The sequence below is a fragment of the Harpia harpyja genome, chromosome 7 (genome assembly GCF_026419915.1).
Source record: "Harpia harpyja isolate bHarHar1 chromosome 7, bHarHar1 primary haplotype, whole genome shotgun sequence".
Classification (NCBI taxonomy): Eukaryota; Metazoa; Chordata; class Aves; order Accipitriformes; family Accipitridae; genus Harpia; species Harpia harpyja.
Window position 1 is genome coordinate 36,425,325 of NC_068946.1, and position 16,695 is coordinate 36,442,019.

Consider the following 16,695-nt stretch of genomic DNA (forward strand, 5'->3'; position numbering starts at 1 on the left):
ACCATAGCTATCGTGTTGAGATAAGGCTAAATATTTTCACAGCTTCTTAATCAATCATGGTGCTTGTATTTTTTTTCAAGGCTACAGAATAGAATACTTTATGTACTAAGTTATAATTTTGTACCTAGTATTACTAGAGTCTAAAGACAGCCGAAGGTAAATCCTGTCTTGCCAGTAATGTCTTAAATATTGTGGATAAAGTTAGAAGGTGTTGAACTTCCAGGATGAAATATTTGATGCTTGGGTTCATGAAGGAGAAATACATATGGTAGTGTCTGGTATAAGAAGGGAATGCCTGCAGTAGTATGAAGGATTGGATGACTGAAAGGGTAACAGCAAAGAGAACAGAATTTGTCCAGGAAAGAGGCTTAGGGGGAGGGCAGAAGTGAAGTGGAAGAAAACTAGGGTTCTAAAGTGGGAGCTTGGGGGGCTGTCCTCCCCAGTCTTCTGTTATCACTAATTTTGTTTCCCTTCTTTTCTTAGCTCTTTTTTGCCTCAAAAGAAGCAGAAAGGTGGAAGTCTCTAGCAGTCGGAAATGGAGTATGAGACAGCCCAATGTGCAATAGACCAGTATCAACCAATAGCATGGTTGGCAATGTCTTGGCAATGCAGTTGCAAAAACGATGATCTACTTAGGTGAATATGTGGTTTGTGAAACTTAGTAGTGCTACAGCTATATGTAGTCAAATTTCCATACAGGTTCAGTCAGTATGACTGAGGCCTGAAACCACTGCAACTAGCAGTAAGTCCTGGGGAATGTGTAGGAGATGGAGAAACTTTTCAAACTAGTAAATGACTGAAGTGAAAATAATATAATCTTTCATCATGGAATATAAACAGTCTATGCTGTGTGCAAATGGCTGGTGAGGACAGCTGCAGAAGAAATGTAGGTTACACCTAGCAGATGTTAACTTACACATAAGGAAGAGAAAAAGGAACCTCCTGCCCATCTGATGGAAGGAAAAACTGACGGAGCCTGAAGGACAGAAGCGTAACATTGAAAAGCAGTGACAAAGGCAGAAAGCTGGGTGGCTAAGTCAAGGACAGAGTGGACTTGGAAAAGTGACTATGAGAAATGCTAGGGGAAAGCAGAGATGTGGGAGGAAAAGCAAGAAAAGCAGGGGACAGGTTCCTCTAGGAATGAGTGTGGGACAGCAGTGCAAGTGAAGGGCAGTAAGAGTTTGAGGAGAAGCTGGAAAAGTGAAGTAGCAAGGAATCTGGAATCTGTGGTGGGAAGAATATTGTCAGAAATTGCATTCACACAGCAAAAATATGTAGGCACTTTAAGGAAGAGCTCCAAGGTTAGAATCACAAAGTGCTGCTGAGGTTTCTTAATGATGACTTGCACCAAAGTTTACCGAATTAGTGATTCTTTTAGAGTGCCTCAGTGCCTCCTACATTATATAGGTCTGAGGAGTCTAGATGCTTTCTTCTCTACTTGGCTAAACCTTCTGTACTTCAGACATGCCATGCTGTCAGGAAAAGGTAAGTGGTTGACAATGGGTATGCTATCAGAGAAATCATCACATGCCTTGTGACTGATAACTGGTCAGTTGACAGGCTGCTAGCTACTGGGTCTGTTGCCAAGGAAGACCATTATGTATGTTTTTATCACTTCCTATTGGTTAATTGTACTTCTAAAGGCCGCTCAGTAAAATAACATTGGTCTACATAGATTACCTTGCATCTAATTAAAAATCTTTATTATTAATCCTTGCTTTGATATTAAATGATTTCTATGAGATAGTAAGATCTGTAATTTAACAGGGGACACCAGTTCACAATGACACAGCACACTTACCTAAAATCTTGAACTCTGCTACTATAGGACCAGGAAATATTCACTGAATATACTTGCCTGACTTACTTAATCCAAGAGCTCCTGTGTGTATTTTCAAAAGGGACTGGAATGTGTAACAAGAGAGGAAAAAGGAATAAGGGAAATAAAGCTAGTGAGCTCAGGGCAAATCACAGGTACTACCTCCCTGTCTAGTTAACTGGAAATTAAGAGCTGAAGGCCACCTATTGACTCATTCAAGACCTGTGGTTGAAGTGTAGACTTGCAATGTTTTTGCTGGCTGTGGAACAAAAATTGGTTTCTGTGGGTTGGCTGGGCCTGCCTAAAAGCTGGGCTTCTGCTTTAGCTCTGCCATGAGCAGAGCCTAATTTTTGGTGGCAACTTTGAGAAAGAAAGATGGAGTTTGGGGAAAAAAGAGACATGCAAAGGCCAAGTGAGATGAGGGGCAGCCTGTGCCTTTGATGTGAAAGGGAAGGAAGAGGCAGATGTATGGCCAAAAAGGTAACGTGCGGCCCCAGTGTGCATTTCCAATACTTGCTTGGGACTGGAGCCAAAAGCCCAAGGGAAATGCTAGAAGAAACAGAACTAAAAATGCTTTTTGCATGGTAATAACTGGAAGGTGTCTTCTGCAAAGGCTGGTTTCCCATTATCCACAGCTTCTAGCACTCAAACCAGTTAATGTGGAAATAAAAATGGTTTCTGCAGTCTGCCCACATAGTGCATTTCGTTGTGTGCATATAAACTAAGCCATACAAACAAAAGCTTGTGCAAACTAAATCCCGTTTTAGTATCAGAAACCAAGAAATGTTTGTTACATAATCCAAAACACCCTAGACAAATACTCTAGGGTGCTATATCACTGTACCTTAGCGAGCTTAAAAATCAGTTGAATTTTCCCTTGGGCTACACTCCAGTTTGCACCATGTCACCCTCCTTCCAGAACTCCTTTCTCTCTTGTTAGCAGGAAATTTCTGCTGAAATGTCTATTAGAAATATTTAGCAAATATCTTCATTTGTCCAGCAGACATTGTGGTCACAGTACAAACTCAGACATGTAAATCATAAGCCTTTACTCTCCTTCAAGCTAACTGAATTGAAGAATTTTAATTTTTTTTAAATGCTGGATGACATGTCTAAAAACCAACTAAAACATCTTCAACTGCCTCATATTATCTACAGCTCTTCTGGATGTTGTTCATGTTCACATAAGTGGCAAGCTGAAAATCAAGAGTTTGTTGCAGGGAGTTCTCTGGCTCTTTTACTGCCTTTTTTTTTTTTTTTTTAATTTAAAGCACTTTCAGCAATAGTATTACGCTCTTCCCCCATGGAGGGGAAAAAAAGAAATGTTACATATACAGCATGTAAAAATCCATACATCAATCAGATGGCTATGTAAACTAAAGGTTACCAGAAAAGCTAGCATCAGTGTTAACCTCCATTCCACCATGTTCTCTTATACATTCAGGAAAGTAATCACAAGTGCTGAAGAAGGCTTGATTTCAGGCAAGGACAGCTCAGCCTTACTCCCAGCAGGACAAAGCAGGTCCTAAATGTTCTGGGACTTCAGGGCCTGTGGCTCTGGGCAGCTCCTGCCCACGAACAAGAGGCCCTGCTGGTTGCTCGTGGCTCTACCTGGTTATGATACCATTAACTGCAGTGGGACTTCGCCAGATCACCATACCTGAGGATTTTGTTTCATCACCCTCAGGAGTAATTGCTGCTTTATACTAGCGTGAGTATAGAATTACATAAGTACTATTAATAGATCAACTTACAACTGAACCTTATTGTTAAGTCTTACTTCTGAATTGGGATCCTGATGTCTTGAATTAGAACACTAGTGCTGGAAGTTGTTTTACAAAATTTTTTGTAACAGCATGGCTTAGCAAGCCCTGAAGCAGCACTGTTAACTATAGTTCATGGCAATGCAAAAAGCTGTCTGATAGCAGATGTTAACCTATTCCATTCTGTGTAACTCCTAACAAATTAAAAACAAATGCTACCGTAAATCCTATGAGAACTTTTTTTTACAGTCTAGAGAACAACAACATCTGACCTTTATCAGTTTTTGTAAATACAAATAATTTAGCCATATGCAATTTGTCATTAATGCACACTTAAGGACAACTTACCTTTTACAAATGTACGGCTCAATTTTAAGAAATATCAGCATAAAAAGATGGCAGACACCTGTGATTGTTGACTATTTTCATAATGAAGCAATGTTGATCAGTTTTCAAAATAATTAAGCAGTTGTTCTGAAATTTAACAGTATGCTTTATGTGCCATTGTAGCCATTGAAATTATTTGTTGTATAAAATTACTGCAAATTGTCCACCAGAGAGAGCTGTTGCAAATTTTTTTTTCCAACAGCTGTTGAAAACGATTTTTTCGTTAACTTACAACCAAAATTATTAAATTCACCATGATAGGTACAGATGAATCAATGTAGTTTATTACATTGGCCAAAGAAAAGTGTAGGCAGTAGTATCGTTAAAGGGCAAATGGATATACCTAACAAGGCATTTCTGTTCACTTCTTAAATATGTATATGCTGATTAAATTAGAAAAACAACACCAACAGCAAAAAGCAAACCAAACCTGTTTCTCCTCAAGCTATCAGACTATGAGGAATGGGAGAAACGCTTGAAATTTCCCAGAGCATCTTTAGAGGCTCTGCAGGAGGAGGTGCACTACTAATTCTGGCTCTTGTTAGATGGGAGAGGAGTGTCTAGTGAATGCATAGTAGAAATAAGATGCACAATGCACTGGCAGCCATGACGTAACGTAGAAACCTGTTTTACTTCATTGCAAACAAATGGACAATATATATTGTACAATATATAATAAAAATACAGCCGATACAAGTGCCACTAATTAACAAAAAAACTAATGTTAAGACTTAAAAATGCTCATTTTTGTAATATATACACTGCAGTAATAAGCCACAATAAATACATCAAATTCCATATCATTCATAATAAATACCGAAAATATAAATACAGAAGAATACAGTTAATTTGAATAAATTATTACAACATAAGGTCTAGGTTAAGTTCTGTTGAATATTATTGTAGCTTATATTACCCTTTGGCATCTTTGATGTTACAACTTGTTCAAAAAAAGAAAGGAAATTAAAGAAATGTGTAGTTCATGAATCTTAAAATTATTTCCATGTACAGATTTTAAGATGAACTTTATTTCCCCTCACTTCTTCAAACAGTTTAAAAGCAGCAGTCCAATTAAATATGTTGCTTTACTGTTGAGATCTCCATAATTTTAGTATGCAAGATCATCTGTAATGGAAAATGTTAAGTAAGTACTTCACATACTAATTTTTGAGAAAAATAATTAATGTACAAATTATAAACAAATGGCTGCAATTACACCACGATTTTACTAGTCCCATTTGAATTGATTACACATCTGAAAGACCATCAACTTAAGTGCTTTTGAATCCATGCCGTGGTGTATTATTTACCACTTGCCAACAAAAATTTCAAAAGCAATTGTATATTCTTCTGGGGAAATATATATATATATATACAGAGAGAGATGAACCTCCTAAAAGACAGGGCTGGATTAGACAGCGTAAATGTTATGTAGTTTGTATTTGTTAAAACAATGAAAACACATTAAACATAAAAAATGTAGTGTTGGTTTTGTTTGTGTTTTTTACAAAATTGCTATCTATTAGCTGTAGATGGAGACAAATCAAAATAACCAATTGCCATGTTTTATGTTAACAGGTATTAACCAGTACGTTTGTATTAGTAACTTTATTTGTAAAAGGTTATTACACCAGAACGCAATTTAACTTAAAAGATCGACTTTACTAAGACAATATTACAGGCTGAGGCTCTTAGGAATGGATTTTTCACCTACAGATTTTGACTATTTTTGCACTGTTATATGTCTAGCGCTTATTTTACATCAAACACTTTTTTAACATGTTTCACAAACTACACTTCAGACGTATTTCCATAGAAGTGCCTACAATCAGTCAATTAAAAGAAGGGCCCAGTTGTTAAGCATTGTTTACATGGGCATTGTTATGTGAGAACTGAAGTGGTGGGATTTGTGTGAAATGTTTTGAAAAAACAGCATGCTTGCTTCTTTAAGAGAACCAGCTGCACACAATGCACCAGTGCACACAATGATGCAATCTTCTCAAGAAGCTGAAAACTCTGTGTATCAGAGGCTCACAAAGGAAGGCTGGTTCTTTACAGTGATCCCCCAGTACCCCAGCAAGGCTGACCTTCACCCATAATCCAACCCAAAATTTCATTAAGAATATCTTTAAAAAGATGGAGAAACCTAGAAGAATTAGCTGCCATAATGTACTAAGTCTCATTTGAAAATCCCAAGCTAAAACACTAATAAAAAGGACACCTATTTCTTATTTGCTTTTAGTGTCTCATTATCTGAGAAACAGGTTATATTAGAACAAGTGCCTGGGAGCAGAGTTAACTAAAATGATACTGAACATGACTTTGCAGTTGATATAGGCAAAGAAAAGACATGGTAGCAATGCTTCTAGGGTGTTGCTTTGCTTTGTAGTATTTACCCCATGCTTTTGGATAAGTCTTTTATTTAATGTCTGCCTGTATACAACTGGTATGGAAAAATGACATTTCCTGTTTGTACTGAGTTCATGTTAGTTTTAAAATATATTAAACAGAGTTAATATTATTATGATCTAACATGGCCAAGCTTGTAGTGAACATGCATATGCTTTTCCATCCTTGCTCTAGGGATATCTTAATTTCCTTTTTTCCTTCCTTCCTTTTTTTTTTTTCATATATAATGTTTTCTTTTGCCCTTTAGAAGAAAAAATTGTCCTCATCAATCTACCTCTTGCCTTCATCCTTTTCCTCTAAACTGCCTCACTCACTCCAGGGTGTATCCACCTGTGGTTCAAGACAAAGGATTATCTTGATCCTTCTGTTAGGACAGTGGTGTTCATTTGTATCTTCCACCAGTTTTCCTGTCCCTTGAGAAAAGCTAATCCGGTCTTCATGGCTTGTTGGAAAAGTGCACAGTTAGAGAAGAACATACACGTGAGGCAAACTTCTTTTGACTTAGTTCTATTTGACATTCATTCATAAAATACCTAAGTAAAATAAACATGTCATTGCTAAGATCCAAATTAAGGTAATTGAGTAAATAAATGAAGTTTCCCTTCTGACTTTTTTTTTTGTCCCATCTCCCCCACACCCCCACTCTGCCTTAGATGAAGGACTAGCATCTTCTTAATTGAGACATAGCAACACAGGGCATCATGAATACTGTTCTCCAGTCAGTGGGACCTTCTGTGTAGCAGGTATCCTCCTAACCATAAAGACTATAGAGCAGAAAAGCAATACAAATTTTAACTTTTCCTTTTTAAGATCTAATTCACTTATATTTTATAAAAGGTTAGTTTTGATTTATTATTCATTACTTATATTAGAAAAAAGAAAAAAATCGTAACAGTAGTTTGAAGGAAACTTTTTCCTCCCCTAAGTGATGGTTTTCTGCTTTCCCTGATCTTGGATTTTCATCCTGTACTGGGCTGTGCTGTATCAAGAATGACACTCTTCCCCTGGATCGACATGCCTCAGGAGACGACGATCCCCTACCACACCTCTGCAGCTCTCTGCAGCCTGTGGGGTAGGTTTCCTTCCTGTTCATTTGTGTGTATGGAAAGGGAGTGTCTACAGACCCCCACTGGGATTGCTCCCTCATGACTCATATTCAGAGCCAATGGGGGACTGTTTTTCACCACAGTTCTGATCTATCTACATGCTAATGTTAAGTGAAAAATGAAATGAACTCTTGGCAAAATAAAGGATAGCTAGCACAGAGGACACTAGAGTTGCCTTCGTGCTCAATTTTAATGAAAAGCCTTACTGTACAACAGACCTTTCCCAGACCCTAAGACGAAGGGAGGAAGGAATTAAAAAGAAAAGACTAAGGCTGCAAAACAGATGTTTCATGAATTGGATGTTCTTATAAAAAGTAAAATTCTTGGATCAGCCATTAGGGTAGCAGAAAGTTCTCAAGGCTGTTGTAACTTTCCTCCTTAAGTGAAAACAATACTCTGGCACATTTATTAGCAACAAAATTAAAAGCTGCCTCTGATTTAGGAGTGGGAAGAAACAGTGAACAGGAAGCACTTACGAAGAACTCAAGCGTGTGTTCACTCAGACATCTTTACAACTAAATGGTACTTGTTCATCACTTCACAATGTTCATGCTTTGGATTTCACACTTTTTGGAGAAAATGGACAATTAATAATTTGCACATGGACAGTGATTACAGAGAACAGCAAAATTAAGGAATATTTTAAAAAAATGTGGAAACATTGAAAAGGCAAATGTTGAGATTTCTCATACCAAGGAACGTGTTAATGAACTAGACTCTGTTTTGAAAATAACAGTAGCTTTCTACCATTTTAAAAAAATAGTAATTGGATTTAATATTTTAGAAATAAATTCTATAGAATATATTCTCTGAGTTAATTCTAGTCTTTCTAAGTATTTTACAACAAATGTTCTGCAACCATAACAAAGCAGATGACAGAATTACTCTTTAGCCCCAGTGGGAAAGCATCGTAAGGATTTCCCATATCATCCTCTTCTGTCCCTGTCCCTGACGGCTTCAGGAAATTAAACTGGCACAATGAACATGAACTTATACAACTCATGAGCTGTAACACAGGAGTTTATTTAGCAAATGCCTTTTAAAACAGTATCATGGGTCTCTCTTGCTTTAGCTCTGAGTAAGGGCACCTGCTTCACTACAGGAACAGCCTAGACAAGGAGTTTCAACTGAGGGAATTCAGCTGGCAGAAGATGACAACATGCAGGGGAATAAGACTGTCTGTTGCTGCCAAGTATGGTGTTGCAGGCAAACTACAACCTTGCTGCTCAAATGTTAAGCACTCAAAAGGTAAATGTTGTATGTTCAACACAGCTTTTATTCTAATTTTCACTGTGAAATTTATTGTTAAACTTTTGCTCATTAATCTGGTCCACGGAAAGGAGAGCTTGCTTTTGCTGTGTTTCGTGTTAGTGATAAAATTCCTATTCACTTCTGAGCTGGATTGGGCTTTATTGGGAAAGTGACTTAGTTTGCTGTACAAAAATTTAGTTATGATGCCAAAAAAAGGGTATTTTGCCTGTTCTATAGAATTATTTTTTTTATCACAGTATCTCCGAGTACCTTACAAACCAGAGCATAGAGAATGGAAGTGACACAGCAGGACAAAGGCAAAGCCAACAGAACCCAGGTCTCCTCTGTCTGAGCCCAATACTCTCTATCCAGTATATCACATTTATATCAAAGAATCTGGAACATCTGAAATATTAAAAAAACATAATACATGTTCTGTTTTGCATACAAATGTATGTATATGGTCTTTAACAAACTAGCTGTGTTTCATGAAGATATCCGCCCGATTGTGAGGCACAGAATGCTACATCATCAGTTTGTTAGCACGTTTACTGAAATACAACACCCAGGTAAGATTAGAAACTGGATCTGGATCAGTTAGCAATCCAGTGAATAACACCATGAATACTACAGGCAATTTCTGCAGAACTTCTTAGACAAAATGCAGGATCCCATTATTAACTGACTCAGTTAACAGATCAGTGAGCAGGCTGAACAATATTTATAGCAAGTGATGGTTACTATGATAGTGTAATCAATGGCCTTAAAATAAATAAATGTCAACTCAAATTATGATTCACTAGCAGGAACTTATGTAAATGAAAAACAGTAAAACTTTTACAAATCTAGAACCTCCTGATCTAACTGGCATACAGCTCATAAAAGAATTTTTTTTTTTTAAAAAAAAGGAAAGAAATATTAAAAACTTCTACTGACCAGTTTTTAATTCTTTAAAGGACGTTCCAGTGGACATGAGCAATAGCTCTTAGGAGACAATTGCAATTGCTGCAACTTTGCCAGAAAAGTTCTAATTTTATGTCTAATGTCAGTTAAAGCTTTATATATAAACTTTAACAATGCATTTTTTCCAAGAGTGGCAAAGTTCACATTATAGGCAAAAAGGCATCCAGTTTTAGGTGCTGTTCCAGTGATGATCTGTGTGAACATTCTGTTTTATTTTAAGAGGGAAATGCTTTCATTATGACTCATTTTTCTGAACTACATGATGTAATCATAAACTATCTACCAATTTATTACCTGGCTTCTTAGGAGTGATTATCAGTAGCCAGGTAACTTCTTGGGAAATAAAGCTGATACAACTATCAGTAAAGTAAACATTTCCACAAATGATATATTGTGTCGATACAGAAGCAAATACTGCTGTTTATCATTAAGTAACGTAACACTTTTTATCACACAGAAGTAAGCTTACCCAAAATGAAAGGACTGGTTATCAACTTGAATACTAACCAACTGGAAAATGGGACATATCATATATTATTATAAACTAGCCCAGAAAATAACATTAAAACATTTTCCAGCCCATGATTTAAGTTTATTTTTCCTTATATTAAGAGTACTTTTTTTCTTCTGAACAAAACATAAAGGTCTCATCAGGGGGTGGGAATCTTGACTCTCACCTGATTTCTACAGCCTACTCCAGATTTCATAGTTAAATTACCCTATCTGTTTGGGTCAGGGCTGTGACTTTTTTTCTTTTTTTTCTTTTTTTTCTTTTCACTCTAGTCAACTTACTTCTACATACTAGAAAAGGCCTTAGGCTTTGTTATTTGCTGGTATGGAATTGTTTGGGAACAGGTTTAGCCTATGTCGAAAAAAGAGGTTTCTGGTTACCCCTCAGTATGAGTTTATCTCTGTTTTAGAAGGCTTGTTAATACTATTAGTATAGCTACCAGGAAATAAATCTCCATGAATTATAAACAGACTTGACTTTGTAACTTGTTGCAAGAACTAAAGAAGATTTGTTTACTTTGTATTCCAAGATCAAATCTTGATCACAAAACATCAGATCAGATTAAAAGAAAGGTTATTACTATCTAAATTATCACCAGGTAGTTAAGAATATTTTTTCAACTTAAATCTTTCTTCTGCATGTTCTACTTTGTGACTCCCAGGAATTAGCTACTTTAAACAAGGGAAAATAGTGTAGCGCAAGTTCTTTAGTCACTGCCTTCTCTACCCTACCTATTACGAGCTACTGCTTGTTACCGTATGCTGCAAGCTTTAGAGAATTTAGCTGTATTCACCCCTGATGCCCCAACAGCACGGAACATAACATATACACCTAAGTACTCAGAAGTTTATACAGATGCTAGTATTAAGGAGGCCTGGGGTCTGAAGCCTGTGCCAATGAAAATATTAAATAACCATCATCTCAGTATTTTAAAGCTAGCTGAGATGTATTTTATGAAGTTAATCACTTACTGTGCTTGCTAATATTATTAAAGATATTTTTCATGTGAAAGCACAGGGGCCAAGAAAATAATTTCTTATTGCTCAGTAAGGGGTGAATAATGAAACAAAATATTTCATTTAACTTTCCCCTGAGAGAAACACCCTGGTAAAGTGTGCATGATCCTCCAACACACTCTGAGGTTAAAAAGCTGCTACTGATTCACAGCTGCTGTCCCAGCTCAAGTAGAAGGGATTTGTGCTTTTGGTGCTGGTGTTGAGTGAGAGTGCCAGATTTAAGCCTGCTGTTAATGCAAGATGCCTATATACACAGAGACTTGTTACATTTGCCCATAGAATATCTTGAACAGAATAATATTATTCTTAGATGCAGAACTTCATGAACTAACATGTTTCTCTTGAAAACTAAAGACTGGTATTTGCTGTATGGAATTGGAGAGAATACACGCACTTACCTGGCTACTCAGCCTTTAGAGAAAGAGACTAGAGTGTTCTGTGGCTAAGAGGAACAGAGGCTAAGGAACTGCTGAGCCAGATAACCAACACGACTGCATTTTCCCAGGAGATGGAATATGTTGCAAGTGTGGAATCCGGTCCCTAGAGAACTAGGGCTTTTCAATGCAGTTCATATAAAACATGTAGGACTTCTTGTGGAAACAAGTAAATAAAAAACCTTTCCAGCTACTACATGGAGTAAAAGTATTTTGCTAATTTAGCATAAAAATGAGAAATCACTTTGCCCAGATTTCATATAAAAACAATTAAGCCAGCTTATTTTTTTTAAAAAGCATATTTTAAATCTGGCAGTTTTTCTACTGGAGTACTGTACATGATGTTTGAAAGAGCTTCTAACCAGAAGAGTCACTGTTACAGAGCTAAAATTTACACTGTGTTTACATGCATACTGTTAACCATCTAGATTTGACAGATAAAAACTAAGATGTGATCCTTATTGTGACAAACAAGACTGGTCTACATTTCAACCCACTTGATGTATAATAAATAAAATTTCAGTATCAGAAGAACAAAAATATTAAAATAGATTTTGAAATCAAAATAAGGCAGTGCAGAATTATCAGTGTAGAGAAAAGCAAGTTCCTACACCTCCTTTTCTAGAAGAAAGGAAGGTTGGTTAATAAACTAAAGGTTGAGATACAGCAGGTATTTTAAATCCCATTTAATTTAAAAACAAATGCAGTGCAAGGTAACAGATATCCATATGATGCATGTGCTATTTTGCTTGCAAACTTTAACAGATATAAAATTTCTGAAGCTGTGTTTCCTCACTGAATCTACTGGTTCCTAATTAGACCAAATACTCTGTAAATTTGAGATAGATACCATCAGAAGTCCATAAAAGCCAGGCTCATATTTCATAAAAACTACTAGATATTTAGGAAATCTAGACCCTTCCACATTTTTTTTCATGCTTCATTTAAACTTTGATCAGCAGGACTCTGCTTTTATAAATTACCTACTGACATATTCATAAACTGGCTTGGGAAAAACATACAGGTTTTGTTACAACGAATTTTAAGATCTTACATACACCTCGGAATCTGGAGCTATGGCATTTCTCCAAAATAGTTCACAGTTCCCGCAGTTAATACAGTACTGCAAAATGGCACTAAAGTGCATAAGTATCTGAACGTTTGTTGGGCTAAAAGGTGCTGTGCAAGCTTAAGCTACTGCTTTGCCATTATATACAAGATCCTTTTCTTTGGGGAGGGGGTACTAGCTCTGGAATGCCACTGATTTTAATTTTAATGGAGGATTGTCTACCTTTCACCTTTCTAGAAGATGTAAATGCCCCCTTTCTGACTCTTCTGTTTGTCAAGAACAGTAAAAGAGAAAATAGTACACTCTAAAAATGCGTTTCAAGATAATTTACCAGAAATGGTATTGAAAAAACAAAAGGAAGAATACGAGGTACTCCAGATGAAAAGTGGACATGCTCTTTGTAACTAGCTATGGATCTTCTGCTCAAATGAACATGCTGTTCATTTTTATCAAAACATGAGTACTAAACTACCATAAATAAAATACATACAGTACAGAACAATTAAAACTTTTTTTTTGTACAGTAGTTACTTTTACATTAAACTTACCATCTTTTCAGATATGTTGAAAATTAGGACTCTAAACATGATTATTTCAAAGTATCATTTTTAACAATCTTGCACAGGCCCGACAATCAAAAACACGAAGCTTTGATTCAGATAGCTTGGCAGGTCTCACATACTTTGATAGGTAGGCTACTTTGAAATATGTTGGGTGTGTTTTTTACTTATGTGTTTTATTTTTATCAAAAGACAGTTTGATTATTTTTATTTAAATCTTTACATGAACTAGTTTTGTGCAATACCACTGCCAGTGTAGCTTACGAAAACAAAATGTGTCTGGAACATTGACTATAGTCCAAGTGTTGTCTACCTCTTAAAAAAGTAAGGTTCTAGGAAATCCAATGCGAGTGCATTTTAATACAGGAAGTCAGTCCTAGGATAATTTTAATATTAAACAGGTACCGTTTCTACCACTGGTGATTTGATGCACTCTTCATGCAGTCTGCTCTTTTCTGGGAGGTTTAGTGAATTCTCAGCAGGGTGCTCTTGTACATGACTGTCGCCATTCAAAGCTGAAACAAAGCCATCTTGAGAAGGACCTTTCAAGAATGAGTGAAATTCCACTTGAGGGTGACTTGGCCTGTGCTCAGCATATAAACTGTTACATGGAGCACTGCTGTCACCTTCAGAAGATGAGCAGCAAACAATCACTGAGGGGTTTGCAGAAGGGTAATGAGAGCTGCTAAAAGTTTCCTCTGATTGCCGTGTGTAGTCAACAAACTGTTCTGAAGTCATGTTGTAAGGCACCAGAGAAAGACTACCGTTCTTGACAGCATCCCTTTCTGAGTAAGTCTCACCAATCTGGTTAGCAGTGCCAGCAACGTGGTTCTCTATTTGGTAATACAGATTTGAAGAGTTAGTATAGTATGAGGCATTTTTAGAGTGGTTTTCATGCACAGCAGTTCCATCAGAGTAGCAAAGGACAGAAGGAAGAGGCACCATATCAGCATGGGAGCCCATGCTTTCTACAAAATCATCTGCTTTTTCTTCCTCATCATCTTCCTCCTCATCTTCCTCTTCCTCTTCATCATCATCTGATTCACTAGGGGCTAAACTCTGTGTGCTAGAATCTGTAACTCCACTACAAAAGCTACTCCCATCTTCCTCTTCCTCCTCTTCCCCTGGGCAGTCCAAGTCCTCGGCTGACTGAGAATGCATAACCGCAGCCGGAGGTTCGGTTTCAATCTCAAAATTTTCTGCAATTGAATATTCAACTGGATGGGGTCCTGGACTCATAGAACTAGTGTGTGCACTTATCTCACTGTGGCAGCCATTTAGTGCCGGAACTTGCTGCTCTCTATTTTTCTCCAATTCAAGTTTCATTATTGTGTGCAAAAAGTGAGTCCGTACACGGATAGGGTTAAATTCAATTCTACCTGCTGTATTGCTACACCCTTCTTTAGTGCAACCGCATGGAAAAGACATACGATCCACCTTTTAAAAAAAAGAATAAAGATTAACAATACGTAGCATAAGCCTGGTGATACGACAGAACCTAGCAGCCTAGAGAAATACAATAGTGAAGTGGGATTCACCCTGAGAAATACTTGTAAGAACAGTCAAACTTAACAATAATTCAGAGAGTTAGCCCTGGAATTTAGTACTACTGACAGGAACAGTAAGGGACCCATACATGCAACAATGTTGCAGAGTAGGAAAAATATGTTTCTGTTCCATAGGTGAAAGCATTACACAGTGGAACAAAAAAAATGGGTAATCTTTCTATTTATGGATCTGCTACAGCTTTACTTCACATTGTGCTCAAATCCAGGCAAAAGCATTACCAGAAAGAGTCTTAAAATTTTGTAAAAATCATGGGAACTAGAAACCTATTGAAACAAAATGAATTACATATAAACCCCTTTATAAAGCTGCCAATGGGGACACTGACCACAGAAGTAGGAATAAAAATTCATTTACATTTTAAAAGATAATCCAGTCAATTATAGATGCAATATTGAAAGCTCAACAGACTGTGGGCAGAACTTATATATCTAATAATAGCCAGCTTAAATTTTTAAAAATGTGACTGAATCCCCATGTCGGATAGTTCGATTAGGTAGCTTAAGGTCTGTGATTTTCATCTACACTATAATACCTAAACATCAAATATGATGCGGAGGAGAACCATATAACACAATCTAGTACATCTTCCCCACATGTGAAAATGAAAACAGGAACAGCAAAGAGAATATATTATTTAAAATAGCAGAGAAAGTTTAGCTTGGATTTAAGAGATGATGAAAAAAGCATTCAGGAAGAAATCAACTCAGCTGCATAACAACGACTCAGGAGAATTAGTGGAAACATGTACAATACAAAATACCTTTTCAGTCTGCCGAGGAAAAACTACCTGCTATATTAGCAGATGTATTTTTATTGCCTACATGCAAAGTTATCATGCATGCATTTTAAGTATCATGCATGTTAAATAAAGGACAATACCACAGTGTGTCATTTATTGTTTCTCATTGAGTTTGGACTATAATTCACATTCGGACAGTATGTGAATTGTCTGTAAAATAAAATGTAATATCCCTTCTGAAATCTGCGGGCTACCTATTCTTCTGTTGTTCTGCATATTTAGATAAAGGCCAAAGAGGAATATGAGGACCAGAATATTTGTATAACAACAAAAAAAACCCCCTAAACAATGTATGTGCCTACACCAATCATAAAATAAAGATGTTTAAGGAGATTGTTTGTATTGCACACTGTATACTCTTAAATCTGGGCCTTAAAAAACTGGCTTGAGATCCAAAAGTGCTATTGTCTAATAATTAACTGAATTAATTTCCAGTAGTTATAACTTTAACAACGAAAAGCACATGTGTGTGCATGCACACACACCCCTCCCCCTCCCCTTGATAGTTAAATAATGACAATCATATAGACATTTACCTGACATTTTATGCCTGCAAGACTGCAAGTGCAAGTTTCTGGATCGCAGAACACACGGCAGTCACAGCCACAATCCTCTCTGGACAGGCGGATGGCCCGCAGCTCATGTTTTTCTTCCACATCAATCTTCTTCACTCCAGAAGCTCGCAGCAACGCCCTTCGCTTTTTTGTCGGCAGAGGTTGTAGAAAGAAGTACTCATCTACTTCGGTGTTGTCTAGATCAATATCATCATCAGAAATGTCATCCAGTGTCAGCGTATTAGCTTCTTCAGATTCCACTGTACCATTCTTTGTCATCTGTTGGACAGAACAATTAACAAAGTCCTTAAACTATATGTGTCATAGATGTAAGTATGTGTAATGCATTATGAATGTGGAAAGCCGTATGTAAAAATGCTGCATGACTGCCAGTAAGTTCCAGAATATTACAGATGGGGTGAAAAGGCAGTTCCTTCCCATTTAACATGTGAATTAAATACACATTTTTAGTTTCATGTTTGCCA

The 16,695-nt window shown here is 36.9% G+C and overlaps 1 protein-coding gene across 7 annotated transcripts in view; it reads right to left on the reverse strand.

The window, feature by feature from the left end:
• Positions 1-4,231: 4,231 nt before the first annotated feature.
• Positions 4,232-16,695, reverse strand: part of CSRNP3 (cysteine and serine rich nuclear protein 3) — a 112,981-nt gene continuing 100,517 nt past the window's right edge. For 6 of the 7 annotated variants that reach the window (XM_052792213.1, XM_052792214.1, XM_052792218.1 and 3 more), the window contains 3 exons: positions 16,193-16,489; positions 13,694-14,725; positions 4,232-5,094 (listed from right to left, as the gene is read on the reverse strand). In XM_052792213.1, the coding sequence (XP_052648173.1) occupies positions 5,041-5,094; positions 13,694-14,725; positions 16,193-16,489 (1,383 nt within the window). In that variant the 3' untranslated portion in view covers positions 4,232-5,040. Of the gene's footprint in view, positions 5,095-13,276; positions 14,726-16,192; positions 16,490-16,695 lie in introns of all 7 variants that reach the window. The other variant, XR_008235955.1, reaches the window with a different exon arrangement.